Source organism: Argopecten irradians, chromosome 8 (genome assembly GCF_041381155.1).
Source record: "Argopecten irradians isolate NY chromosome 8, Ai_NY, whole genome shotgun sequence".
NCBI classification, from domain to species: Eukaryota; Metazoa; Mollusca; class Bivalvia; order Pectinida; family Pectinidae; genus Argopecten; species Argopecten irradians.
Genome location: NC_091141.1, coordinates 22,563,982 through 22,590,617, shown reverse-complemented (window position 1 = coordinate 22,590,617; position 26,636 = coordinate 22,563,982). Strand labels below are relative to the sequence as shown.

The 26,636-nt window shown below is 38.1% G+C and overlaps 1 protein-coding gene across 3 annotated transcripts; it reads right to left on the bottom strand.

The window, feature by feature from the left end:
• On the bottom strand, positions 1 to 26,636 carry LOC138329695 (uncharacterized). 3 transcript variants are annotated; one of them, XM_069276950.1, is made up of 5 exons: positions 25,890 to 26,636; positions 8,231 to 8,333; positions 6,650 to 6,795; positions 6,020 to 6,433; positions 1 to 2,227 (listed from the first exon to the last, which is right to left on the bottom strand). In XM_069276950.1, exons 1-5 carry the CDS (start codon positions 26,089 to 26,091, stop codon positions 1,704 to 1,706), a joined length of 1,389 nt encoding a protein of 462 aa, XP_069133051.1. In that variant the 5' UTR covers positions 26,092 to 26,636; the 3' UTR covers positions 1 to 1,703. The 3 variants fall into 3 exon arrangements, with proteins under 3 accessions (XP_069133051.1, XP_069133052.1, XP_069133053.1); XM_069276951.1 differs by lacking the exon at positions 25,890 to 26,636 and adding an exon at positions 10,553 to 11,827; XM_069276952.1 differs by lacking the exon at positions 25,890 to 26,636 and adding an exon at positions 10,553 to 12,808 and having other exon boundaries at positions 1,934 to 2,227; positions 6,016 to 6,433.

Sequence of the window (26,636 nt, the reverse complement as noted above, 5' to 3'; positions counted from 1 at the left end):
GGTGTTTCCATATCTTATTTATTACAAAAGTAGCATATAAAGAAAATTCAGTTATTCAATCATATACTGTAAGATTCCGACAAAAATTGCAAAGCAGACGGCGTCAAAATAACAAACAGGACACAAGTACATAACGTTTTCATTTCTTTAGTAACATCCCAACTTTCCTTTCATGCCCATCGAGTTGACTGATTTTAGAATGTTTTAACATCAAATATTAAGAATTTTCTTAAAGGCCCATTACCTTTCCGGAGCAAAATATAAAGGTTTCTTAAGAAAACATTAATAACATCAGAAAATGCGTACCGATGACCTAAAATAAGGTTACGACACCAAGCATATGCAAGATTTCCTGCATAATATATGAAAACAGTGGAGAGTCAATTCGCTGTTTTGCCGTCTGGCGCAGTGATAGTCAACTACCGCCCGGTATTTAGGACGACGTAAAACCAATATTTTTCATTGATTTTTTTTTCATGTTATTGCATATTATATATTTCAAACTAATAACCTTATGAACAAAACCAATTTGTTAAAGCCGAAAGGGTTATGTAGAAATATTAATTAATAATTATATAGAGGTAATTACTATTCGTTGATAAACAGTCTGTAACAGGTACATGTAAAATTTGCGTCGTAAATATTAAAGCATGCGCAACATATTTCCTCGAATTGTCACTTTAAATTAATCATAACATTACAGCTGACGACAATGAAACTAAAAAAATATGCATTTGAGATAAGAAAAATAAAAACAAAAAAAGTTGTTTTTTTCAAAATTCGTTTTTGAGACAACCCCTTGCGTTTCTAAGGAAGTGCATTCGCCATTTTTGTTTTACGACACGCCTGCCAACCCCCTTTAAAAAGCGCACGATTGTTTTACTCTGCTTGGATTATAAAAAGCGCACGAACCACACACGAGCAATCGAACTCCGCCGTAGCCGGTCCCAAGCCCGTGTTGAGAAAGGAGGAGGGAAGGTCTCGAGATATTAACCTAAATCTTGACCTAAAAAAACAACAACACACACACGATCAATCATTCGAACGCTCGCTGTTCAATATGTAACAACTAACACGTGACCGGCTCTAGATCTACTGTACAATATACCCAAGACGTATTTACGTGTGGTCTGAGGCCGTGCCATAAGAATAAAAATGGCTGACCTCGAGAGGGGGATTGAACTTATTTTTTTCAAATCTCAAATAAATAGTTTTTAACTTGTATTGTCAGCTTTAATGACAAGAGAAAATAAAAATTGACATAGCTAGCTGTGTACCTTTAGCTCCACTGTGAAACTCGCAAGTTGAATATTTAAGGACGTTGCTGTGTACATGAAACTCATTTACCCTTAATATCGAGTTAAGAAAGTAAGATTAATTTTTTGAGGGAAAGAGAATCATTCCTTATACGATCGCTTTGTGTTATTGACTTTTGGTAATCAACACGACTACACGATACCTGATCAAACCGACCAACACCGCCACATGAATTACGTGACAACGCTGTAAAATAACCCTAAAATCATCAATTCATCATGATGTAAAAAAAAAAAGAAAAAAGAAAAAAAGAGTTTTCCCTTCATTTTTGGGACACCACCTTTTACATCTACGGTGTTCCGTACTGTCCACATTTTCTTAACTTATTTTTTTAACTTATTAGATAACGAATCGATCACAATTTCCTTTGAAACATTCCAGTGACGTCACAGATGGATCTGGCCAAAATGAACCTTGCTGGGGTGACTCATGCTCGGAAGCGCCCTCTGGCGGAGCTTGATGTCGGATATCTCGTTAGAAATGGAGTCACGAGAATATAACCAGCATTGTTGACATGAGGCCTTTAGACCAGCTAAACACAAATTATCATAACAACACACACAAACACAAATCGCGAGATTACTACTATAATATGCAAATGTCACTGCGAAATTCGCTTCCGGTGAAATGTACGACCCTTCAGCATTGGCTAATGTCACACCAAAGTAAATAACGGTGAAAAAACATGACGTCATAGATGACGTACAGAAGACGCGAAGACTAGAATAGTCTTCTTGCGATAGGTTTTTATCAAACGCGGACATGGTGTATGGATTTCTCATGTACAATATCACGTACACGATGAGTGATAGGGCCAGGGGCAGAAGGGTGTTGATGACCAGTTGATAGCCGGACCAGACCGTGGCATGCACATGGGGTGACGTAAAATCCACTGTACATTGTCCAAGGCCTGAAACACAGAAAACGTATGTTATAATTATTATAATTAATGATTGAATTTTATAACTTTCCTTACGACCCCAAACACACATTGAACTTTGTACTCGAAGACTAGTTGCGATAGACCAGAGAAGCTAGCGACTGAATATTTCAACAGATCTTGACGAAAAGACCAACTTAATTGAGATGGAACAGCTAGAGGAAGGTAAGATTTACTTCCCAAAACTTGCGAGACACCTAACAATGTGCATGTATATTGCGATCAAATATAGTATGTTGAAAAACAAGTGGGATAGTGGAAACATCTTCGTCTGGAATGATCTCATTAATGTGTACGAAACAGCTCCCTATAGGAGATGCCTTAATTATAGAAGATGTTTCAAGCCACTTCCACTTCCCCATAGAAGATGTTTTAATCCACTGCACCTTCCATCTCACGGTACAGAGAATGGTCATCCCTTTTCGTCATAGCTAGAAAAAGCAGGGAAGGAAAAATGAACAGGAAATGGTCACGTTGGTCGTCACTGCTAGTAAAAGCAGGGAAGGAAAGATGAACATAGAATTGTTATCTTTTTTCGTCATGACTAGTGAAGCAGGGAAGGAAAGATGAACAGAAAATGGTCATCCTTTTTCTTCATGACTAGTAAAAGCAGGGAAGGAAAGATGAACAGAGGCCTGATACTAGCAGAGATTTACGGGCGATCTTACCGTTATGGCAGGAACATATGTCCAGGCTAGGTGGGTATTGACTGCATTTGATGAAATGACAACGTCAACGCTTCAAGCTACAGAAGTCGAGATGTTCAAGTTGAGAAATTCAAGCGGAAACTATCCCATCAATAGGCGGCAACCGACTCAAATATCTTGGTAAATGGTATGTCTGCCGCCGCAACATCACATGATTGGAGCAGCAAACACGCAAAACAGTAGAGGTAATGATGGATATCAACCATCCATGGTATAGTCCGGAAACCCCTAATATCTGAATGATGAGGCCAACAAGGCTGTAAGCTGTACAAGATAGTGTATCAGGATGGAAGGCTTTGAAAGAACCATCAACAGGAACTTGGAGCGTTGGCTTGTAGTATCGCCTTCTTACGCTAGTGTCAGTTTGTATATAAGAATGTCAATGTTGCAATTACATTTAGCGACCATCTTACTACATTGAAGTATATAATTGCAGGATGGGAAAGACCCGACTGATCGTGACACTGAAGACGTCAATAGAGAAGTGAAGATAATCAGACGTCCGTGTGGTGACGGGAGGAAATCGTCGGAAGCAGGACTATGGGTGAAGCAGAAAGCAGGCCGAGATAACCTTAGTCAATGCGGTATGTCAAGGTAGCAGTCTTGGAATCATGCACAGACAGCAATGGAAAGCAAGCAGACACCAGGAAAGTTCTGCTACAGAATGAAGTAAAGGCTTGAGCGAAGAAAGATGAAAGATGTGGAGACGGTCCGTTAAGACGCGCGGCTTAAAAGGGATACAGAGTAACGATATTTGACGAGAAAGAACATTTTCAGATATCCACCAGCCCAATTGCAATCCTTGTTGTGGTAAGGATATATGCATGCCGTTCTACACAAACCAGCCAACCTCCACAGATGAAGAATAGTGCCTGATCCGACAAGAGAGGGGTGGTGAGCTATTGGTAACATACTGTCAGACGGCATTTAACACAGGGAAACACAAATAAGTGCTAGGAGAATTTCGTTTGGTTTTTGACAAACCAACTCGCTAAAATTTAAGCTTAAGTATCAAACATGTTTTTTTCCAATATTTGTATGTAAAACTATGTATATAAATGATTATAGGTTTTTTTCTGGGCATTAGAACGGTACATCTGAATTCATCAAAAGGAATAGGAAGATAGTATGAGTTGGTATGAGTATAACATTCCATTGTATGGTTGTTCGTGTAAAGAAAGTGTGTTTGTAATAGTCTTTTGTTTTTAATTGAACCCGTATGCATGTGTTTTGTCTTGACCGAGTAATCATCGAAAAATGTGTATTTTGACAAATGACGGGAGACTATTAAGATTACGTCTGATAGCGAGCTCGAGCTCGTGCTATGGTTCCTGCTACTATAAATGTGAACATTTGAGCGAGAGGGAATTTTCGCTTATTATGCGATAAATCGCGATAATTTTTCCCGCGTAAAATTTGTGAATGAATAATGTATATGAACTATGTAGATAAAGTCTGAAGGTATATATATATCGCAAATATAACACCAACACGAAAGCTTATATATCCACTTGTGAACTATATGCATATCTAATTTTCTTTTTCAAGCTGACGGATTTGACCTTTTTATTGGGATCCCAAACAGTGGAACTGTTGCATATACACTACAAAGATGACGACTACGAAGAAGTAGAAAGAAGAAAGTTGTGACCGTCGGCTTCATAAAAGAAAAGGTGCACAGGTACAGGGACCAAAGAAGAAAAATATGCATAGCTGCAAGAACAGACGTCTGGACGACTGAAATGTAACCTGTAAGGCATAGTCCAGATCTTTCTTAGTATTAGTATTGTATCGTGATCTTAGAGTGAGAAATAGGTTGTGAATTGGAGTGCTTACTGTGCCACGGAAAGAGAGATGTAAGCCAGTAAACCTCAAGCAGTGGCGTAAGAAGATGAAACGTAATGGGGGGGGGGGGGCAAAGGTCCAATAAATATATATTGGTGTTTTGGGAGTCCGGGGATCTCCCCCGGGAAATTTTTTGTCAATTTAGAACGGGTGAGATGAGTTTTACGTTGCATTTTGTTGAATGTGTATTTTGATGATTTTTTAGATAATTTCACTCAGCGAAAATGGGGGGAGCAGAAAGAAATATTTGCCCCTCCATTCTGGGGAACGGGGGGACAATTGCCCCCCCCCCCTTCCTACGCCCCTGTCAAGGAAATGTGAAAGTAAGAGTAGTTATGGTAAACCTGCAACGTCCCTTGATGTTGGGTGTAGGGGCTTCCTACATACACAAACAGTGAGAAGCTTTTCAAGCATGTTGAAATTCGTTTGCCTCGAACGAAGTGAGCGCAGCTGAACAGCCATCTTGTTTGGCGAAGACGAAGAGAGAAAACAGTATCGGAAAGTAAAATAGCACGGTGACTGATTACCACTGTTGACCAAATACAGAGAGGGATTTGAGCCAGGGATCGAAATACGCGAGAAAAGGATGACATCGTAAATAGACTGGATTATCTGCCTTAGTACCCATTCTCTCCGCTAGGCTGCGCTCATAAATACTAATTTATTTATTGTATTTTCGGAGCGAAGCCTAGCGGGGAGTAGAAAAACTACGGCAGGCAATCCAGTCTAGGTCGTAAAGAGAAACTTGGTGGTGCAGAGTATTGTGGAACTGAGAAACACCAATAATACCTATATTGACTGCAGTCCCACTATCTAACTTAAACAAACCAATATGACTGTTATCAGAACATCATTGCCAGCGTTTTATCATGTATCAAGACTTCAATATCAATATAATATTGACCTCAGAATTATCCGACAACCACATGCGATGGCTGTTGAACTGGCTGTTCCATTCTTAAAGATAATGACAGGCTTATTCATTTTAGCAGGGAAATATCTTGAGACGTTCTTAAGAATATTTCAGCTTTTAGTTTTTAGTTTGTAGTTATGGGACGATGAACATCAACATGACAGCAACAAGTTCATTACGATGCGCTCTATTGAATCATCCCATACTTACCAAATGCTAGCAGTTCCATGCTAATAATAAAACTAAATATAGCTATCAAGGAGCTATCTGGTCCAGTCTTGCAAAATGTATACTCACTCTGAGAGGGCACGTATATATCCACATATTTCCTGTACTGATCTTGGTCCATATGTGCAACGAATTCTAGATGTTCCATCCGGGCACTCCATAACAATTCTTTTTGCCATAGGCGACGCGACAGAAATGATCGAAGTTCGTCAGTTTGATACGCTTTCAAAAATGCACAGGCGTGTCGCTCTGTCCAGGCTCGTAATAGGAATTGGAGACCCCGGTCTATCCACATGTAACGTGACGTAGTCATTCCGTAGTCCTGTTCTAGATGTTTCACAAACCATGGGATGGAGTCAGGAATTTTACCAATCACTGTTGCCTGATGAAGTAGAGACATGTGGAATCTTTCATCCGCCATCTTGTCGGCATACGATATATTTTGTATGGTCGAATTAGCCATCACTGTGAGTGTCACGTGACCTGTAAATCATAAGTCAAATTATTAATCAAGTTTGAGCCGAGAACAATAGGTTTGGATTTTGACAATCTAATATGTTTACGTTTCAACGTATGTCCACAGGACGACTATTTAGCATTTTTCGTGATTTTCCAGAGCCATGATTTTTTTTTCTTTTGGAAAATGTCAATGTCAGCCTCGAAAAATCTTATTATGTTCGTTTATATGACATGACTTACCTCGGAAGTTGGAGTATTCTCCTAGGCCATAGAGAGGACCGGTGGCCACGAGTACTATCAGCACATAGATACCCGCCACTAAAATGTTTACATTCTTCTGGGAAAATGTGGACGGATGATCGGAGGCCAATAGAAACCGGAAATATCTGTAATGATAGAAATACAAAATCTGGGAACTGGATATACCCGGAAGAAAAACGAAATGTGAAGAAATCACAGGAAACCTAAATTGAAACACATATAAGTTTATTTTCATTCGTTGTATTTGGAATGAATACTATTGGCAGGCTCGCGACGATCAGATGGATGTAGTGTACGCTTATGCTAACAATTGTACTAATTTTGGCGCAAACACATTTTAACGCAAAAATGAACAGATAAGCATTTATAATTATGAATTAGAGCATTAATGCGATTGCTATATCAACAATACAATAAAGTGCGTCACAGAAAACAAAATTAGTGCATTATCATACATAAGCAAACACACTCATTTTGACGCGAAAAGGGGTAAAAACCACGCTACATTGTAAATATGTTCGATTATAGTAACTATATATCATCTGATTTACTTATTTAATACAAAAACAGATGCAAACACAATGGATTGCCCATCAAAGCAAGCTTCGGAAAAGAAACCAGTGCATCAAAAAGAATTATCTACGAAGGAAATCAATGAAACAGAAATGAAAAATCATACAACCGAAAATAAGGATTAACATTTAATCTCTCACACAGAAAGAGGTTATAAAACGTCTTATACATCATACAAAAGGAAATCAAAATGAATGTTTCGAAATAATCACAGCTCTCTGTCCTCGTGGAACCATCTGTTGTACGACTACCAACACAGTCACGAAGCCACCAGTCCAATCAGATCACGTTCAACAAACATGTCCATTATCAATTCAACAAAACTTTGGCACGACTTTTCAAAACAGTGCTTAAGTAATTCGCAATGTATGTTTTACTACGATAGATTAGAATTTTAACTCGGCGACTGTGAAGAATTTTGAGTAAGACTTTGCATAGATGTGTAGGATGATTTTGAAAGGAAAATTATCGCTCTTTTCAACGGTAGTAACCATTTTATGAAGATATGCTAGAAATGTGTTTTTTAGCCACTAAACTAGGTGGGATATAACTTTTGAATATAGGAGCTTTCCACCCTTTACGTATTATACAGTACTACATGTAAGTAAAGTGTGATTTTTACCGATTTTTTATCTAGGCCCCTAAAACGATTAAAATGGTCTTAGAGCACTCTGGTGGGTCCATAATTATATAATCTGTAACTAATTCTCAGATCCTTGTGCTTATAACGACCATCTGGTTACACCGCCACACAACGACTATTTGGCTAAGAATTTTGCGTTAACTCGTAAACATGACGTCACCATCAAGATCGTCCCAAAAGTAGATAAAGGACGCAAATATAAATTATTTGTACATGGTAACTCTGGCACTGGTGCGATTGTTGCGTCAGGACAACATGACAAGATGGCCGTAAAATTTTAAGATAGAACAAGATGACTTCCGAAAATTTCACACCACAAAATACAAAACAATGTCTTACTCTACCTTTCTACGGCAGCTATAGCCATGATCCATGTAGCCCCGGAGGTCAGAACGAGGTTAGTGAGCCCTACCAGCTGACATGCTGTGTTCCCAAGGGTCCAAGTTCCTGTGATTCAGAAAAAAAGTGTTACTTATGCTTAAATAGTATTGGTAATTTGCTACCGTGTACTGTTACCAGACCGACTTTTTTCTTGTTCTGTTTCCTTTGCTTTGGCGGTTTGCGCGTCCGAGGCATATGGGGGAAAAAACAAGCAAAACCTTTTCACCATTGCTATGGTTGTAATAAGTCTCTCTTAAAGGCCCAATATCCGTATCTTTCTTATTTTTTTCATTATATAGAAGAATGTTGAAAAACAAGTCCTGTTGTAAATCATGCAGAGATAGGACTAAATCGAAGTCAGGATGAGCGATTATGATTCAGAATATTTTGATAAAAATCAAATAAATATTGAACATCGCTAGGTGGGTCCCACTGAGTAAAACAAACCGAAGTTAGCCGACATTGTAACGTCGTTGCCGAGGACGTCAAGTGACTACGGTAACTACGTAACATCTGTCTGAACTCTTCCGAAAACGGGTCATGAACTTTCCGACTTCCGTTCGGCAATAACCGTAATTTCTATGGCGACCAGTTTAAAATGAAGGCGTATTTACATGTATCGACTTTCAACAACTGCTGTACCAAAGTTATAAAAAACATGATAAATATTATTTTGATATATCTTAATTTCAACAACATCTACAAATACTAACGATATCGGAGTCGAATTTAACTTGAATTTGTTACGTATAATGTGGCTTTAATTATGGAGAAGTCACCATCTTGCAAACGTTCTCTGGACAAAAGAAATACGGTTTGTATTTGAATACGCTCGATGGTACCCAAGGGGTCATTCTGAATAATCAGCTCCTACGTGACCAAAGATATAATGCATGGTTATGGTTCAAGTGGGAAGGTGAAACACACATGGTGTCACGGAGCAATTACCAAGAGTACACACGAGGTTACTATTGCAGCACAGCTTTTCGTTTTCTAAGATAATCATATAACAGTTGGTAAATATTACCCATTATTATATGGGACAAGGAAGTCATTCCAACCGTGTGGACAAAGAAAATTGTCAAATTTTCAAGGCTTACAAAACGAACAAGATTACATGATAGGATACGAACAGTAATGCGGGACAAAGTAGACAAATATTTAACTATACAGCACAATGGAGCGCAATTTACCCTTCGGCAAATGGCATCCGAAGGCCGGATCTACCAAAATGTATCCATGCTGTTCGGCAGAATGCTAAAATATGAGCGATGACTGAAAAGCGTGCCACATGTGACGTCAAATGTGTGGCGAACTTATATATAGTGCTCATTGGTATAGGATGCAAATTTAGTCGCCTATCTCCTCGGTGTGTTGGCAAAGAAGCAAAATTTAGTCGCCTTTTGCCGGGCAGCATATGTAAAGGATGCCAGACAATTCAACTTACCCAGCCATAGTTGGAAAGACATGAAGGTGATTGCAATTGAGCACTGTTCCTACTGGACACAAACCAAGCGTCGATCGAGAGATATTCTGGATACCTATCTACAGACCCACTATCCCAAAGGCATTAACGAACGTTAAATATACTAATTGACATCAATTGATCACTCGCTTTTCAATTGATTATCCCTACTTCGAGCATTTTCCCGTACTGTTCTCCGCGTGTTGGATCCTTTACATATGCTGCCCGGCGAAAGGCGACTAAGTCATCGCTCATATTACTTTACATATATTAAACGAAACGAAAACCTGTGGTTAGACATAAGACAACACGCCCAGCTGAACAACTACCGAAGCTTGCTCTTAGACTATGGAGCTGTCCACATTAACGAGAAATCACAATGGATTTGAGGACATGCTTTGTTATGTTAGACAAGAAAATCGATAGACGGGAAAATCCACTGGTTTTTTTCTAAAAATTCTAACAGTATACACAAATATATAGTCCCTTGATACTGTTAAATGTCAAACGGATTAGATCACCTCCTAGTAAACCATTTTGAAAACAAATACAGTAAATATTACATTATCATAACAAATATATATAGATCTACTTAATGTTACATTTTTATAACAAACTAGTTTTTCATCAATTTCTTGCAGTGTATCCAAAGGTGCATAAACATTGCCGTATAGTAAAAAAACCATTCTGAAACTTTGACACTGACATATATTAACAAAACGCCGACTGCCAGTCCCACCAGATTGATTGTTCAAACTAAAGCTTGTATGGTGCCGACTACCAAGCCCACCGGTTTGATTGTCCACGTTACTTTACTAACCTTGTATGGTGCCGACTAACAGCCAAACCAGGTTGGTTGTCCCTGACAACAGGTTCATCACTAAACTCAATCGAAGGAGTGATCCCGTGATGGTTTTGTTCCGGAATACACAGAGTCTTGCTGCAGTGACTAATCCCAGGATAACAAACACCTGAAGCCCTATACTGATAACTGTCACCTTGACTGTCACACCAACATCCATTTTGGATTTTCAAAAGTTTGTCGTTCGGCTGAATTCCGTGAACGTTCGAAGAAAGAAGCATTCCTACAACAATGTACTACGTATAGCTGACAGACTTAATATGTCTTTATTGGTACGTTTTCCTCATTTCACTTTAGGTCCTCTCAGCTTTAAACTATACAATTTGTCACTATTTCAGTTTGACATTAAATCACATTAAAATTGCCTCACTTTGATATCGGGCCTCTTTAAAACTGCCTTACTTTGAAACAGTCTCGCTTTGATATCGGATCACTTTACATATACAATTGCCCGAACTTTGATATTGAGTCTCTTAAAATTCCCTCATTTTGATATTTGCTCTTTTTAAAATTGCGTCACTTTGATCTTGACTCCCTGTTAAGTGCCTCACTTTGAAAATGACTCTTTGAATTTGCCTCACTTTGGATTGATATCGGATCTCTTTACAATAGCCTCAACTTTGAAATTGACTCTTTAAAAGTGCCTTACTTTGATATCGCAGATCTCTTTGGAATTGCCTCAACTTTGATCGTGGCTCTCTTTGAAACTGCCTCACTTTGATCTTGGCTCTCTTTGAAAGTGCCTTACTTTGATATCGCAGATCTCTTTGAAAGTGCCTCACTTTGATCTTGGCTCTCTTTGAAAGTGCCTTACTTTGATATCGCGGATCTCTTTGGAATTGCCTCAACTTTGATCTTGGCTCTCTTTGAAATTGCCTCACTTTGATCTTGGCTCTCTTTGAAAGTGCCTTACTTTGATATCGCGGATCTCTTTGGAATTGCCTCAACTTTGATCTTGGCTCTCTTTGAAACTGCCTCACTTTGATCTTGGCTCTCTTTGAAAGTGCCTCACTTTGATATCGGATCTCTTTGAAAGTGCCTCACTTTGATCTTGGCTCTCTTTGAAAGTGCCTTACTTTGATCTTGGCTCTCTTTGAAAGTGCCTTACTTTGAAATCGCTGATCTCTTTGGAATTGCCTCAACTTTGATCTTGGCTCTCTTTGAAACTGCCTCACTTTGATCTTGGCTCTCTTTGACAGTGCCTTACTTCGATCTTGGCTCTCTTTGAAAGTGCCTTACTTTGATATCGCAGATCTCTTTGGAATTGCCTCAACTTTGATCTTGGCTCTCTTTGAAAGTGCCTTACTTTGATCTTGGCTCTCTTTGAAAGTGCCTTACTTTGATATCGCGGATCTCTTTGGAATTGCCTCAACTTTGATCTTGGCTCTCTTTGAAATTGCCTCACTTTGATCTTGGCTCTCTTTGAAAGTGCCTTACTTTGATATCGCGGATCTCTTTGGAATTGCCTCAACTTTGATCTTGGCTCTCTTTGAAACTGCCTCACTTTGATCTTGGCTCTCTTTGAAAGTGCCTCACTTTGATATCGGATCTCTTTGAAATTGCCTCAACTTTGACCTCACTTTGATAAGCTCTCTTTGACGACTCGCTTCGAATAGGCTTACCTTCACATTGGTCCATTTTTATTTCAACAGCACATATCAACAAACCACATTTCGTTTTTATTTGAATGTGAGTACCAACAGCACAAATGGCTGTTCACAGTGAATCGTATTGTTATTTACTCCGACATTTCGCTGTTTCTCCATACCTACCACATACCATTTCCATTCCGAATCTAATCACCGAGTTGCCAGCTTTACTGACTTAGTTACTTATAGTGAGACGAATACATGATGTCGGTCTTGTTTGGCAAAACGTACATAAACACAATCGATATACTGAATCTGATTGGTCCTTGGGATTGATGACAGCAATTTGATGGGGACAAAACTTGATAACCTTGGCGCCGGAGGGCTAGTCAGAAATGTATGTCTTCATCGCCCCATGTCGTCTAACTAATGAATACATCCAATTTATTAAAACGCTTAATTTGGTTATGTGACGGTTGAATCAAACGCAGCACTATCAATCGCCTTTATGATCAGTGTTATGTCTCCCAGAAGGGAATATCTAATTCAATATATAGTGTAATGCTGAGGGCCGGCTTTTCAGTATCCGGTAAATCTTTCATTCTCTCCGAAGAAATCTTCATATCTATACCCTTTAAGATGTTTTCAAATATTCCACCGCCGACAAAGCATAAATGATATTCATTAGTTGAACAATAATTGGTGTTTGATCACGTATATATATGTCTAATTAACACAAAAAAATAATATAAAATAATTTATTTCGCCTTGGGTGCATGCGCAATCAGTACTTCCTTCCATATAGGATATAATGACACGGAGTTTTTTCGGGATGCAATTAATTATTTTTCATATTTTTTACTTGAAGTAAAATTAGAAGCTCAAACTTTTCAATGGTGGTAATGGTGTAAAATAAGTAACTTTTACAACTGAAGAAAAATACTTAATCGTCTGTTCCTGTTTTTAATAGTGAAAAAAATACCATTTGTCAGCGGTATACCCTTTAAGATGTTTTCAAATATTCTATAGTATATATCCAATACACATTTGTATTCGTCAAAACAACCATTTAACCATAGGCCATCTACCTACCTTGAAATCAAACAATCAAGTAGTACAGAATTGGACCGGATTGATTGCGCATTCATGCCGTTTCATTACCATACATTGTGAGAGAGAAAATTACTCAAATGCCTTTCTTTTCATGTTGTCATAGTGTCAATATAACATTTAAAGGACATGTTAAAATAAGCTTGAAATCGTCTTCTTAAAGCTCTTATAAATAGAGATGTTGTGTTTTTTACGCCAAGTATTGATAGTATTGGGGGAGCTTCCGTGCAGACTGTTCCGTTAAAAGCTAATGAATGTGACAGTGCCGATCAATAGTCTAGCAGTTTACTTACGCATGCGGGTAGTAACTTTAAAACCTTTTTTGTTGTTGTATCGAACCAGCATGATGCCAAATTAAGAACGCTTGGCGCGTGAAACTTTTCTTAAGACCTTTATTCGATGATGTTTTTTACCCGTGCGTCTTCTACATTTTGTATTTGGATCTTGAATCGACATAATTTCCCTGAAGTCGTATTACTGATTTTATTATATCGATTGTCGACTAACCATATGTTATCCAGACAATATGAAAATGCCGTTTATACAAATATATGTTGAAGAACAGGGAAAATGCACATATGATTCCTGTCGAGTGCCTCGACCAGGAATCGAACCAGGGTCTCCGGCGTGGAAAGTAGCATTGTCCGTCAGCTAAGTGACAGAGACCGTATAACACTATATACAAACCACATCGACCCGCTCCTTTTACATATATAATGCACAAATACTGACCAGAGAATCCGTATCCTCTTCGTTCAGAGGAATCCGTTTGGTGCGTTACTCGTTTTGTTAAAACTCATTTACATGTAAATTGTTAAACAGGATTCTAAACACTGGTCTAAATATGGTATTTCCCGGAGACATTGTATTTGTTTTGTGGTACGCCTTTACGCATCTTCTAGCTCATTTATCTTCTTCATTGGATTCCAAACTGTCACAGAATATACCAGAATATACAATTACGGTTGAATTAGCGATTTGTAGAGAGAAATAAATATATCACTGTCTAGCGTCACTGTACAGTAAGCTTCGTGCAGACTTCCATATCGAATGAAACTCCGAGGACTTTCTCACTATTATAAAATAAATCTGACCACGTGCGACGGATTTATTCTAATCTTCGCGCATGAACTCGAAATGTGGTTTCCTTACAAAGAAATATAATGTTTAGATGCCATAGTTTTTATCATTCACTGAATTTGATTTTCTAGATGGTTTCATGTTCCAATAAGTTTTTATCATTTACAAACATCTGTGATTTCCCAAGTATTGGTTTTGGAATGTATACGATGAAGAGGATGGAACCCAGAGTTCACCCTTGAGGAACCCCACTATGCATTTCTACCCATTCACACTTTGTTTTTCTTCTTGGAATTATGATATCCACCTAAACTAAATATGTATTAGCTTTTTATAAGACGAAGATGTGTAACTTTGATAAACACCGTTCTAAAATTCCATGAAGGACCTCAAAGATCTCCTTTTTACGAAGCCGAATTATTCATCAACGATTCTGATCTGAGCATTCACTCCATTTTATTATAACACTAATTAAACTTGCAAGTCTGTAATTTTCGACTTTCCTCCATGTTTTCAAAGTGTGAAGTAGCATTTGCCTCTTTCCATTCTAATGAGAACTTCTTCTTGCACTGATAAATTAAATCATTGGCAGAGGGAGACTAATACTTCAGCAGATTCCTCTCGAACTTTTGGATATAATCGTCTGGTCCTGGACAAAACTTTTAAACGTACATCTAATTTTAACAGGTTCTTGAACACTTCTTCTTGGGTAATTTGAATGTCTAAAAGTGCTCACATGAGGTAAATTGTAGTAGATTCCGGTATGTCACATATGTCGTTCTTTAAAGTTAACACACTTGAAATCTCATAATTATCTAAGTTTCTCTGACACCATTTTCCTACTCTATATACCTTTGGAATGGGCCCTTGATTTAACTATTTTTTGTTCGTTTCAACTCCTTTTCTATTTGTACTGTATTGATGCATCTGTCAAAGATGCCTTTGCTTTATTTCTAGCTATCATGTATGTTTCCGAATTATCGTTTGTTTGATTTCATTTGTTCAATTCGAACGCAACACCGCACAAATAAAATAAAGATGTAATAGGTATTTTTTTAATCTTGAAGATAGCTACAATACAAATTACAGTCATTGGTATACAAGTATATGGGGCAAAGAAGTAATTCTAACAGTGTGGGCAAAATTATTTTCAAAGGTTCGATGCCATCTGCACCCTTTATCAAGACACTGAACGAACACGCACAGCTACATAATATACATCTTACGAAAGGTCATAAATGTACAAATAAACACAAACAAAGAGCACAAATAAAGACATGGACAAACTACGGACAATATCGCTGAACACTAGGCTAGGTAAATAATCACATCAGTTGTTATTACATGCTATCGTTGAAGGCCTGATGAACAGTATATCAAGATGGTGTACAGCTTTTTTTTAAATTACTAAGATACCAATGGTTTTAGGGATTACTTCAGAAAGGACGAGAAATATTGGATCCTTGATCTCGTCCTCTCAGTACCCTTTCCCTTATTTTCTCATTTCCATCTGAGAAATCCCGACCCGACTGGATATATGCATGGTTTTGTTACTTTCTAAACTCCCTAACACCTACGAGTATACTACGTTGCAGCAATATTCCCAACACAATCTGAGGAAATACTCATTCGTCATCATAGGTATTTAGCACGCTGATAAGTCAAAGACCCACTATAGACTAATATATATTAGTCCTTAGTACATCACGTGACAGAATACTGGATTCTGATTGGCTACACACATGGAAACTATTTGCAATAGTGCCCGGGCAAGCGGGCACTATTGAAGTGGCGCGAAATTGAACGTGAATGTATCATGACGTCATTATAACGTTGCGCTTCGACCATGACGCCAAGATGGCGGACAGGCTGTTTTGTGCGGGGATGGAAGCAAATCTTGCTTTTCTACAGAAGACTGTTCACTAATGTTCTATATTGATCTACTTTTAATTTTCATGAAGCTGAATCCCGTTTTTATAGAATCCCATATCTCTGCCACAATTTATATGTTGTACTTTTAATGTAACAACGTGGTGTGGAAATGAAGATAGCGTTGCGAGGTAGGCCTATTGCTTGACGTGCTTCTCAAAGTTTGCGATGACATGGAAAACGGTTTCATGTCAGGGTGATGTACTAAACCCATTATGACCTGGTTGAGAGGGCATTATTGCCTCATAGTATTGTCTCATGATGGGATAGTGCCCTCGCCTTCGGCTCGGGCACTATTCCATCCCTCGACAATACTATGAGGCAATAGTGCCCTCTCAACCAGGCCATAATAGATAAATAGTGGGTCTTTGACTTATCAGCGTGCTAAATATTAGTCTATAGTGGGTCTTTGACTTATCAGCGTGCTAAATACCTATGTTCGTCATACCAGTAAACTCGCCATATGACATATGTTCCGTGGAAGTCTATGTATGTCTCCTGTGCTGCACATTTAAATATGCTAAAGAAATGTAGCTACTCCCTGTCAAAGCTATTGTTTAAAATAAGCCCAATATTAACCTTGTTGACCTGACCAGAAACGGTGAAGGTGACGTTTGATCTTCGAATCCGTAATACAGCCCCAAGCCAACGCTTGTACCCTGACGTTTGAGTTTGGCTGACTAGAGGAATCTGGAGTTATTGCCCTGAAGTAACGCCACCACAGGAAGGAAGAGCTGTCAATATTTCCAATTAGTTTTACTATTTTTTTCTATTCACATCAATTTTGTCCTTCAATACATTGCAACGGTTTTGACGGATTACATTAACGGTTGTCAAGGCGCACTTGTGCAGTTTGATATCGCTGTTTCGAAACCGTGGTTTGTTTCAAATTGGCTAGCTTAAGGCTTCGGAAAATAAAAATAAAAGACGGCATAAGAATGCAACAGAGAGTATCGGTAGTAAAACGAAAGTGACACAAGCTTCAAATCGATAATTCTATACGACAAAATACAGAATATTTATGTATTTGTATTCTGCGTGTAGACAATTCTTTTGGGAATTGATTTTCATCAATTATTACCATCCCATTTTTTCGGTCTTTGAACAACGAGTAATCCAAGTTGATTTATAACGAGACGGGTAAGGAATGTACAAAAAAGCACCTCTCTTGACCTAAACTGTAAGATATGGATGATAGGCACATTATACAGCATTGCAGTCCTTTTACAATAAACGTAGAACAAGTCGGTAATGTTAAGCACGCCATACCACAGGCGCTTGTAGACCATAACATATATATAAAGCTACTGTAAACAGTATAACGGTATAGGCTATACTGGTTATAATTCTATATACCCTATTAGTTTATAGAGTTAACCAGTAGCCATATTCCATCATAATTTTTACAGCAACATAGGCCTTTATCGCACCCTATAAAACTTACCGAACCTCTGTGCCTTTATAGGGGTCAGAAACTGACTATATAAGTAATAAATAATATGGTCTGCAAGCGCCTGTGCGCCATACGACTGTTGTGTCTTTCTGGCCAGTGTAGGGACACCATTAACAGCATATGGGGCACAATACTGGTGTTTTCTCTTTCTGGGACTTGTCAGTGTTATAAGGGAGACCATTAAGTATGTACTCCTCTGAGAAGTCAAAATTTTCTTGTATTAAACTTTTTTTCTCATATAAATTTTTGGAAAGAGGAGTTCATACCATGAAAGAAAATGGAAGAAAAAACATATGTCCGTGTGCTCGTTTTTGAGTTATTGTCACTCAAAGATACCAAAATGACAAAATAGTGGATTTTATTGGAATTTCGCCGTTTTGACCACATACACTAGAATTTAAAGCCATAATTTCCTAATGAGGTGTTTGATATGTATGGATGTTTGTAGAATTTATTTTCCAGTAGTCTTCATTAAAAATATATCAGTTATGATTAATAAGAGTCATATTTTTTTCTCAAAATAACAACATATGCTACCCCTACCCCTTAATTTTGAGCTCCAAAATGCACCATTTTCAGCCATTTTTGTCAAATTTAATACTTTATAGAAAAAGTTCTGGTATTAAACTTTTGTCAATAGTTTGCATATCAATAGGGAAAGGGTTGTTCTTTCTAAATCAGGCAGAAAAATGGGGGGTCCGTGTGCTTACTTTTTTGCCCCATTTAAATATATGTTATTTTTCAATATTTTTGACTAAAAAATAAAAGTGCTCAAATTACCATTAAATGTAAAAATAAAGTGACAAAAGTGTATCATTTCACACATTAATGTTCAATATTTTAATTAACATGAACCCAGTGAAGATTTACAGCAAAAATTAACTCGATACAACTGAAAATGCTGACGCGGTGATGATTTAAGTAAAAAAAAAATTAAGTAAAAAATGGGAAAACGATGGCTCTTCTCAAAGCCAAAAAAGACACAATTTCAAAATGGCCGCCAAATGGGCCATTTCTAAAAATCGCTGTGTAAAAAAATCTACTAAAAATAGAAATGTAATATTTTGACAAAATTTGCTACAGACCACATGCTACAGATATTGATAAATCGTATTTGAAAATCTCATAACGTTTATGATCTATGTCGAAACGAGACTTTAACGGGACTGAAACCACAGAAGAATACATCCTTAAGTTGAATTGTCCTTCTGGGACTCGTCCGTGTTAAAAAGGAGACCATTGAGTTGAATTGTCCTTCTGGGACTCGTCCGTGTTAAAAAGGAGACCATTAAGTTGAATTGTCCTTCTAGGACTTATCAGTGTTATAAGGGAGACCATTAAGTTGAATTGTCCTTCTGGGACTCGTCAGTGTTAAAAAGGAGACCATTAATTTGAATTGTCCTTTTAGGACTCGCCAGTGTTATAAGGTAGACCATTAAGTTGAATTGTCCTTCTAGGACTTGTCAGTGTTATAAGGGAGACCATTAAGTTGAATTGTCCTTCTAGGACTCGTCAGTGTTATAAGGGAGACCATTAAGTTGAATTGTCCTTCTAGGACTTGTCAGTGTTATAAGGGAGACCATTAAGTTGAATTGTCCTTCTAGGACTTGTCAGTGTTATAAGGGAGACCATTAAGTTGAATTGTCCTTCTAGGATTTGTCAGTGTTATAAGGGAGACCATTAAGTTGAATTGTCCTTCTAGGACTTGTCAGTGTTATAAGGGAGACCATTAAGTTGAATTGTCCTTCTAGGATTTGTCAGTGTTTCTACATAAGGGAGAAGACCATTAAGTTGAATTGTCCTTCTAGGACTTGTCAGTGTTATAAGGGAGACCATTAAGTTGAATTGTCCTTCTAGGATTTGTCACTGTTATAAGGGAGACCATTTAGTTGAATTGTCCTTCTAGGACATATCACTGTTATAAGGGAGACCATTAAGTTAAATTGTCCTTCTAGGATTTGTCAGTGTTATAAGGGAGACCATTAAGTTGAATTGTCCTTCTTGGACTTGTCACTGTTATAAGGGAGACCATTAAGTTAAATTGTCCTTCTAGGACATATCACTGTTATAAGGGAGACCATTAAGTTAAATTGTCCTTCTAGGATTTGTCAGTGTTATAAGGGAGACCATTAAGTTGAATTGTCCTTCTTGGACTTGTCACTGTTATAAGGGAGACCATTAGGGAGACCATTAAGTTAAATTGTCCTTCTAGGACTCGTCAGTTGTTCTAGGGTCATCCGACATCGTTTTGTCCCTCAGGACTCGTCAGTGATGTGAGAGGCGCCTTGTATCGTTTTGCTCTTCCAGGACTCTACAGTGATGTTCGGGTCACAAAACATCGATTTGTCTTTCTAGGACTCGTCAGTGATGTTATGGTCATCAAACATCGTTTCGTCTTTCTAGGACTTGTCAGTGATGTTATGGTCATCACACATCGTTTTGTCTTTCTTGGACTTGTTAGTGATGTTATGGTCATCACACATCGTTTTGTCTTTCTTGGACTTGTTAGTGATGTTATGGTCATCACAAATCGTTTTGTCTTTCTAGGAGTTGTCAGTGATGTTATGGTCATCACACATCGTTTTATCTTTCTAGGACTCGTCAGTGATGTTATGGTCATCACAAACCGTTTTTGTCTTTCTAGGACTCGTCAGTGATGTTATAGTCATCACACATCGTTTTGTCTTTCTAGGACTCGTCAGTGATGTTATGGTCATCACACATCGTTTTGTCTTTCCAGGACTCGTCAGTGAGTGATGTTATGGTCATCACACATCGTTTTGTCTTTCTTGGACTTGTTAGTGATGTTAGGGACATTATACGTCGTTTGTTCGTCCTTCTAGGACTCTTCGGTGATGCTATGGTCATCACACATCGTTTTGTCTTTCTAGGACTCTTCGGTGATGTTAGGGACATTATACGTCGTTTGTTCGTCCTTCTAGGACTCGTCAGTGATGTCATGTTTTGGTCATACAAATCGTTTTGTCCTTCTTGGACTTGTAACAACGTTGTTAGTGATGTTATGGTCATCACAATCGTTTTGTCTTTCTAGGAGTTGTCAGTGATGTTATGGTCATCACACATCGTTTTGTCTTTCTAGGACTCGTTTTGACACATCGTTTTGTCTTTCTAGGACTCGTCAGTGATGTTATGGTCATCACACATCGTTTTGTCTTTCTTGGACTCGTCAGTGATGTTATGGTCATCACACATCGTTTTGTCTTTCTTGGACTCGTCAGTGATGTTATGGTCATCACACATCGTTTTGTCTTTCTTGGACTTGTTAGTGATGTTATGGTCATCACAAATCGTTTTGTCTTTCCAGGACTCGTCAGTGATGTTATGGTCATCACACATCGTTTTGTCTTTCTTGGACTCGTCAGTGATGTTATGGTCACTGACTTCACAAATCGTTAGTGATGTTATGGTCATCACACACATCGTTTTGTCTTTCTTGGACTCGTCAGTGATGTTATGGTCATCACACATCGTTTTGTCTTTCTTGGACTCGTCAGTGATGTTATGGTCATCACACATCGTTTTGTCTTTCTTGGACTTGTTAGTGATGTTTTGTCTTTCGATGGTCAGTCATCACACATCGTTTTGTCTTTCTTGGACTCGTCAGTGATGTTATGGTCATCACACATCGTTTTGTCTTTCTAGGACTTCGTGATGTTATGTCTCACAATCGTTTTGTTTCTTGGTTGGACTTGTTAGTGATTTTATGGTCATCACACATCGTTTTGTCTTTCTTGGACTCGTCAGTGATGTTATGGTCATCACACATCGTTTTGTCTTTCTTGGACTTGTTAGTGATGTTATGGTCATCACACATCCTTTTGTCTTTCTTGGACTTGTTAGTGATGTTAGGGACATTATACGTCGTTTGTTCGTCCTTCTAGGACTCTTCGGTGATGTTATGGTCATCACACAACGTTTTGTCTTTCTAGTACGCATGAGTGATTTTAGGGTCACTAAAATTGTTTTGTCTTTCTAGGATTCATCAGTGATGTTAGGGTCACTATCGTTTTGCCCATCTTGTCAGTGATGTTATGGACGCCATGCAGCTGTTTAGTCCTCCCCGTCTTGTCCTTGATGCTGAACATCGACAATTTATAAATAGACAAAATGACCATTTGGGGATTGCCTGACTACTGGTAGCGGAAAGTCACACATTACACTGGTATAATTAGTATGCTAGCCAGTCCAGACAACGGACAATGAAAACGGCATCCTCAGCAACGAGCTGTCAACCACAGATTTTTTACTCAAATCTATGTAAAACCATATACTTGAGTAAAAAATCTATCCGAGAATCGTTTTATGGTGCCGGGTAATTGTCACCGATGATCGACCCAATCCAATCCCGTTACATATTGCATGGGGACTTTTCATATCACTGTGTTTCATTTACATTTAATTCGTTAGACGAATACAGCCACTACTGCTAAATAAATCTGTGACCAAAAAGATAAGAACACGGCTTAAAACACACCAGTCTCTGGTTGGCTAGCTTCATACCTTACAACGCATCCGTATCGTAGCCTATAGGTGCTTCCGAAGATGGCTACTACCGACATAAGTATGATTACAATGAGATTACAAGGGAAGCTATCAATCCTTTGTCCAGATTGTCCATTCAATGTGTTTGTGCGGACAGGAGATTACACAAAGTAAATTACTTATTTGTTCATACTCGTTTAATATCCACGCCCAAGATCTAATTCATCAAGCTAACTCGCATTTTTGTATTAATGCTTTGACCGCTAAAGCAATGGAAAACTGTAAAATAAGCTGGTTTTGTATTGGTTGTTTGCTTAGTTTAATACTGTATGCTTAAGTTACGCCCTATTTATACTAACAGCTAAGGTAATGTATAATTATCCCCCATGTACGTGTATTGTGTGTGGTAAGTGCACCGCCATATGTATTTTGGGAGGCTGTGGCATGTTCGTCCATAGTACTATAGTACTATCACATTGAAGAACCCCATCTTGTAATATTATTTATTTCAAATAAATACAACAGATGCTCAGGACATGCCAGGTGAACAAGACTACCTACTCTATATTTAGTCATTATTCCCGAAGATTGCCGAAAATATCTCAGAGATGTTTCTATCGGTATGACGGGTCACAGTTAACTTGAAGTAAGGGTTACCAATTCTTCCGGAGTCCATGGTTCATGTTTGCGACCTGACCAGGATTACAAAGAAATCTATGGCGCGTATCGATTGTTGAAGTTCGGGATGCTGATCTTCCGGAGTATGGCGCTTGTTGATTGATGAATTTTGAAAAAAAATGATATCGGTTATGTTTTATTACTCATTCGATTACCTCGATTTTTATTTGTTTTCCAAATATATTTTCTAAAAATAAAATCGCATATATTCACCAGTCCATCCAGATCACCATTATAAATATGTATGACAAAATCCATTTTCAATAAATTGGCCCCCTGTGCGGCCAACTTCTATATATGCGATCTCGAGCAACCTCACTACATGACCGTGGGCATATTTTTTTATACACTTTGTCGTTAATTCTGATAATGAAAGTTTTCAAGACAAGGAACTGCTAGGGAGTGCTACACAAGAATATGATGGAAATTACAAAAGACGACAACCAGGGTGTGTTATTAATGCATTAGGGTAAATGTCCGGGAACTGTACAAGATTAAGTAGATATTCTATACTACAGCAGAGTTTCTCCCAGATCTAATTTATTTGATCCTATTTTTACAGCACAATCAGATGTGGCAAAGCCTCGGTACACCAGGAAAAGGATTATAATGGCTTTGACCGTGAAAGTGAGTGCAACATATATTTATAGCGAGTTATTTGACGCTGAATTTGTGCCATTGAGGGGCAAGCTACTTTAGCTGGAGATAAAATGATTTTGTAAAACGTCAGAACAACATTTATATCGAACTTCATTTAATACAAGGCAGTTTTCCTGAATACGTGGGCAGATGGGAACATGTGTGGGTCGGTAGATTGTTGTGCATCTCGGAGAAATTCTCGGCAATCTTCGGAAGTTATCGGTGATTGCCGAAGATTACCGGAAATTTCTCCGAGATGTTGCGATTGACGTACATTACGATAGTCTCCTTGTGATAGCTACATTTCTTACCAATGCATCCTCGCTAGCCAAGGCTTCTGATTCCGTTAACGTTCGTGGAGTGCAGCATAATCAGAAGCCTTGGCTAGCGAAGATGCATCTCTTACATACTTTATAAATTATAGTGCTATCTCACAAAAGTGACACCAAAATTGTTTCATGTATATATCATACAAGCAACCGACAAAATACGGCCTTAAACTAAAAAGAAGTTAGGAAGAAGAAAGTAAGGTAAGAAGAAAGAAAAGATAATATCCCAAATTTAGTCGCCTTTTACGATCATGCAATAGGGGCAGCAGATACATTTCTTACAACTTACCACCAGGGCATGATAATAAAACGTTAAAACTCCCCAAAACAAAGGTAAGATAAAGAACAATACTGATCAATTTATCCCTACAAAAACTTGTAAAATTGAGGGTTATAAGTGAGGGGATACCATTTCCATCACAACCTTTCGGAGAAAATTCCGACAATCCTTGGAAATTATCGTAATTATTTCCAAAGATTACTGGAAATTTCTCGAAAATGACCGAAGATTAACGGAAATTACTCCAGATTTTGCGATTGATAATATCAAATGGAAGGCTTTATTGAATTTAGACAGAAGTAAGCGAAATGATAAAGGTTCTGATGTCGGCCGCCTTTTTTATATTACATCAAATGAGTCCAAATCATACAAAGACGTATTAATAGAAATATGCACAATTGTGAAGTTCAGTAAAATATGTCGGAGATTCTATTGAACTAAAGCCCACACATCCTCGATACTCCAGGGGTTCCGATCACTTACGATCTCTACACCCCTGGACTATCTCATAGTGAAATTAAAGGCATCTCAGCGGAAAACATTTGACCAATCACAGGCTTGCAAAGATTTTCTTTGAAGACTACAGAGAGAGCGACGCCTAACATCAAAGTCACACAGTCAACCACAGTGTACCGTTATACGTCTCTTTTCATGTACATCAAAGTACTGAATTACCGGTACTGTTCTGTTGCCTCCAGTTTTACTATGAGATAGTCCAGGGGTGTAGAGATCGTAAGTGATCGGAACCCCTGGAATATCGAGAATGAAACCCACAGAGACCTGGCACGAATTTTCTACTAATGGTACACATATATCGTTGGTTGAAAAAAGCTCAGACCACACTGTTAACGATAGTCGTGATGCCATTATAATGATATCGGCTTTAGTATTTACCGAAAAAGTCAATGATAATTGGTCATATTGCTTGTAAAACATCTTTACAGGAAAAGAAAAATGTCATGACCAGTACATTAGACTCGTTCTGAACTCTGATTATATTTCCCTTTCAGTGACTGGGTGATTATTCATGTCCAATACCATTTGCTCGGGATGGACTTAAGTCGGATGATATGTACATACTCGCCTTTACAACTGTTGCTATGCTGATATCAACCTTTATCATTTGCTATAGAAATTGACCTGCACAATGTTGTAATGTTGATATTGACCCATATCAGTTGCTATGGAAATGACTTTCACAAGGTTGCTATGTTGATATTGACTTATATCAGTTGCTATGGAAATGACCTGCACAATGTTGTAATGTTGATATTGACCCATATCAGTTGCTATGGATATGACCTTCACAAGTTCGCTATGTTGATTTTTGACCTATATCAGTTGCTATGGAAATGACCTTCACAAGTTCGCTATGTTGATTTTGACCTATATCAGTTGCTATGGAAATGACCTTCACAAGGTTGCTATGTTGATATTGACCTATATCAGTTGCTATGGAAATGACCTGTACAAGGTTGCTATGTTGATATTGACCTAAATCAGTTGCTATGGAAACTGACCTATAACGGTTTTTACGTCTACATTGCTCAACAGCTAGTTATCAGGCTAGTATGTAGTTTCAATGGCTATAAACCAATTATTTTCATGACTTGTTATTTTTAACTCTGTTTTCCCTTGCATTTACCTTTTACCTGCATGTACGTTATGTTATTTAATCACATATATGAGCTGTTAACATATTTACCTGAAATGGTGCCCACGAGTAGGTTGGTGAAGCTGGTAAACATGGCTAGAAGGTTAGAGATGAGGATGCTCCTGTAGATACATCGAAGTGTGGGGTCAGACTTGTAAAGTACGACCCTAACTAGGATATAGACAGTCCCACACAATGCCATTGCAAGCACTGTACATACAGCAACCACTTTGACAGTTACTACGTCATCCATTTCAGTTGTTTAGGAATCCATCTTGAACTAATCAAAGGTTAAAGTCAAAACAACATACACAGATCCGATAGATTTCGTCACGCAGCACATCTCTGTTGTAACTTTGTTGATCCTTTAGCGAGATGATAGCTACGAGCGTGCTAGACCACTTTGTGCTGCTGGTTTGTTGTTAGGTGATTATAAACATACAATGCTTGGAACAGATATATCCACATTTGTATTAGCGTAGTACCAATATCGTCCATCTTCCAAGTTGCTTGTTGAATGATTCCATAGTGTATACGTATTTCATGTGGCATATGTGGACTGGAGTAGTGTAGTGCCTGATTTCTGATGTATAATAATGTTAGTGCGTGTTGCTCCACTGGTTTGATTGTAAACAAATTACTTCAGGCGGGGCACAGTATTCACACACAAAATACTTCGCGGGAAGTATTCAGTATTCAATGTATTAATGCGCGTGATAACACACGTGTATCACTTCTGTGATAATATACACACGTGTGTACACTAATGAATTACTGTGCATGATGTTCAATTTCAAT

What these genes read in the sequence shown, in the direction of transcription:
- LOC138329695 (XM_069276950.1), bottom strand. Translation starts at nt 26,091, where the DNA reads ATGGATGACGTAGTAACTGTCAAAGTGGTTGCTGTATGTACAGTGCTT. An exon ending in ACTCGTGGGCACCATTTCAG is followed by an intron (nt 8,334 to 25,889) that starts GTAAATATGTTA and finishes TCTGAATCACAG; the next exon opens with GAACTTGGACCCTTGGGAAC. An exon ending in TATATACGTGCCCTCTCAGA is followed by an intron (nt 2,228 to 6,019) that starts GTGAGTATACAT and finishes TCTGTGTTTCAG; the next exon opens with GCCTTGGACAATGTACAGTG.